Source organism: Octopus bimaculoides, chromosome 26 (assembly GCF_001194135.2).
Source record: "Octopus bimaculoides isolate UCB-OBI-ISO-001 chromosome 26, ASM119413v2, whole genome shotgun sequence".
Taxonomy (NCBI): Eukaryota; Metazoa; Mollusca; class Cephalopoda; order Octopoda; family Octopodidae; genus Octopus; species Octopus bimaculoides.
Window position 1 is genome coordinate 6,131,236 of NC_069006.1, and position 3,676 is coordinate 6,134,911.

The window sequence follows — 3,676 nt, forward strand, 5'->3', positions numbered from 1 at the left end:
ACAGTATATAATTACATGTATATTTATATATATATATATATATATATATATATATATATATATATACACTATATGCTCTCCCATTAGACATACAGTATATAATTATATTATATGTACTATGTGCTGTGTTCTATCATAAAATGTATAGTTCCACTGCTGACCTTGGAGTTCAACAAGAGCAGCTTAATAAATAAATATTGATTTCTTTCATAGCTATAAACCCTCATATTTATAAGATCGTGAAAACAAAGTGTGTGTCATTTACATGATGACATTAGCAAGGGAATTGAAGGTGCAAATGAAATGGCTAGAACCAGAAATAGGGAGTCAAGAGAATGCTATGTGTTGGTTGTTAGGTGACTGCTTCAACTCGGGGTTGATTGACAACATAATTACATTATTATTGCAACGTTTAATTTTGTTCATTCGTAAAGCAGCTAGATTCGTGACAAACTCATTTGTACTTCATAACAACTACATATGTGAGAGTGCATCTGTGTATATTTATATAAGTACACACACACACACACACACACACACACACACACACACAGAGTCTGAAGTCCTGATTTCGTGAATTTAATGCCATTTAACTTCATCCTCTCTACATTTCCACATGACAATAAGTTTCATGAAATCTATTAACATCTATCAATAGACCTCGTATTGATTATGACTAACAACCAATATGATGACACAAGTCCAAATATATCAGCGTAGAATATAGTCCCTTGTTCCTTTTTACGTCTATTTTTCTATGCTGGCAGAGGTTGGAAGAGTACTGATTTGAAGCAATATTTTTACATCTGGTTGCTCTTCCTGTCACAAACCATACCAGTTTTACAAGTTAACAATTTTGTTTTTTAATTCCGCTCCTTCAAGAGCTGTTAGGATTACTGGGAGTGCAAACACAAAAGCAATGTTTTCTTTTTCACTGAGATCTGATGTGAAGCATGGGAATGACAACTTTCATGGAACAGGGTACAAAGAACTTGTGACAAAGCAAACAGTGTGAACATGTGGTATAAAACCGACAAATATCAAGGAGTGATGTTTGTAGAGGCCACAGCCCATGGAAAACTAGCCTGTAGATTTAGGAAAGCTCTGAAGGAGACCAAACTCAACATTAAGATTGTTGAAAAGCCAGGAAACTCCATTAGATCACAACTATGTAGGACATACCCCTTTGAGAATACCATATGCACCAATGATAACTGCATGGTAAGTAGGATTAGCCCTGGCATTAACTGTAGAACTAGAAATGTAGTTTACAGTATAAGATGCATAGAAGGTGCTTGTAAAGACATGAACATGACATACATAGGGGAGACATCTAGGAGCATTGCGGAACGACTAAATGAACATTTGAGACAATATGACAACAAAAATCAGTTCTCCATACTCTACCAACATGCCAAGGACCAATATGGAGGTAACCTGGGTCAACTTGACATCCGCATCTTATCCAAGCACCCAAAGGACCCAACACTCAGACAAATACAGGAGTACATCCTCATAAATGAAACTTCCCCAATGCTAAATAGGAAATACTCATAGTAGATATCATACCCCATACCCACTGCTTATACAGGTAGAGTAGAATGGTTAGTGGGCTGTTATGTAGATAGATGTATGTATGTGTGTGTGTAGAGGTGTATGTATATATGTATATGCAGATGTATGTAAGCACATGGATATGAAAGTAAACAGATAGACAGACAAACGGATAGGTACATAGGTTATATGAACAGACAAGCACACATACACAAATGAAGACTGAACCTCAAGACAAGAAGGGATACAACGCTCGGCCAACTTCAATTTATATTATAGATAAAATGAGGGTGTCTATTTATTTTTGAAATATCTTACTCAGTGTGTGTGTGTGTGTTTGTGTGCATGTGTGTTTCTCCAAATTCTTGCACACAAGGATATACTGTCAACTTTACTTACCACATGTTCTGAGTCTTGTATGCCTTCCCCAGGCCGGCCAGTCGAAACTGAAAATAAAAGAGGAAAATAAAGATAAAAGGAATACAAACAATTAAATTAAAAGATTTGTTTCCAGTTTTACATTAATTAATTAATTCACTTTTGTTATTTATATTAGAATGGTAAAACTGGAAGGAATGATTTGTCATAAATTTGGACATCAGTATGTGGCTGCAATTACCACTTTCTTTTACAACTTGATGGATGCTTTCTCAAATACTAACCATTAGCTTTTTGGTAATTCAGTCCCCTAATGCTGAATAATAATAATAATAATAATAATAATAATAATAATAATAATAATAATAATAATAATAATAATAATAATAATAACAACTAATCATTGCTGCCCAGGATCAGGCATTGAACACCAACTCAGTGAAAAAGGATATACACTACACAAGTGCAATAAACCTCTGAAGAATGTGTGGGGAGAGGGTTGAAAGCATGACTAACATTGTTAGTGCTTGTGAAAGTCTTGTGCAGAAAGAGTACAATCACAGACAAGACAAGGTGATGCAAAACCTCCACTGGCTACTATACTGGAAGCATGGATATGAGGTAACAAGTGCTTGGTACCAACATACATTGGAAAAGGTAATGGATGAAAAGGGGAAGGCAAAAATCCTCTGGGACTTTGACTTCCAGATAGACAAAGTGTTAGAGCACCGAAGGCCGGATATAGTAACCTTTAGGGGGGGGGGGACAAACAACAATGCCTAATAATCAACATGGCAGTGCCAGGAGATCAACACATCATCAGGAAAAAAGAGAAAAGGTTGATAAATATGGAGACCTGAGAATTGAGATTACTAAGATGTGGCAGCTACAAGAGTCGAGCATAAAGGTTATCTCTATTGTCATTGGAGCATCAATCTGAAAAAAACGTCTGGAAACCTTAGGAGTATTGCAAAAGTTGGCATTACTTGGAACTACACCAATATTGCATAAAGTACTGTCTTTCTGAAGTCCTTGTTGTGACTTGACAAACAGTACAAACCCCAGGTAGACACAATATCTTCAATCAACAACCTTACGTTATTATATACTGTGTGACGTCTATAATAATAATAACTATCCTTTCTACTAAAGGCACAAGGCCTGAAATTTTGGGGGAGGGGACTAGTTGATTACATTGACCCCAGTGTTTCACTGGTACTTAATTTATCGACCCAGAAGGATGAAAGGCAAAGTTGACCTCAGCAGAATTTGAACTCAGAACATAAAGCGGGAGAAAATGCTGCTAAACATTTTTGTCCAGCATGCTAACGGTTCTGCCAGTTCATTACCTTAATAATCATAATAATTTTGAGACAAGGCAAGCAATTTTGCAGAGGGGTAAGTTGATGAAATCGAATCCAGTGCTCAACTGGTAGTTAATTTATCAGCCCTGAAAGGATGAAAGGCAAAGCCAACCTCAGCAGAATTTGAACTCAGAACATAAAGACATATGAAATACTTTTAAGCATTTTGCTTAGCATGCAAATGACTCTGCTAGCTCGCTGCCAACAAACATAACAATGATTTAAGATTTTTGCCACAAGGGCAGCTTGGGGGAGGGGAATAAGTTGATTACATCGACCGCCCAGTGTGTAACTGGTATTTATTTAATCGACCCTGAAAGGATGAAAGGCAACGTCGACTTTGGTGGAATTTGAACTCAGAACATAGCGGCAGATGAAAT

General features: G+C 36.5%; 1 protein-coding gene across 1 annotated transcript in view; it reads right to left on the minus strand.

The window, feature by feature from the left end:
• LOC106883622 (calmodulin-binding transcription activator 1) overlaps nt 1-3,676 on the minus strand; it is a 156,358-nt gene that overhangs the window by 53,675 nt on the left and 99,007 nt on the right. The window contains exon 4 of the mRNA XM_052977093.1: nt 1,954-2,000. Within this exon, the coding sequence (XP_052833053.1) occupies nt 1,954-2,000 (47 nt within the window). The remainder of the gene's footprint in view (nt 1-1,953; nt 2,001-3,676) is intronic.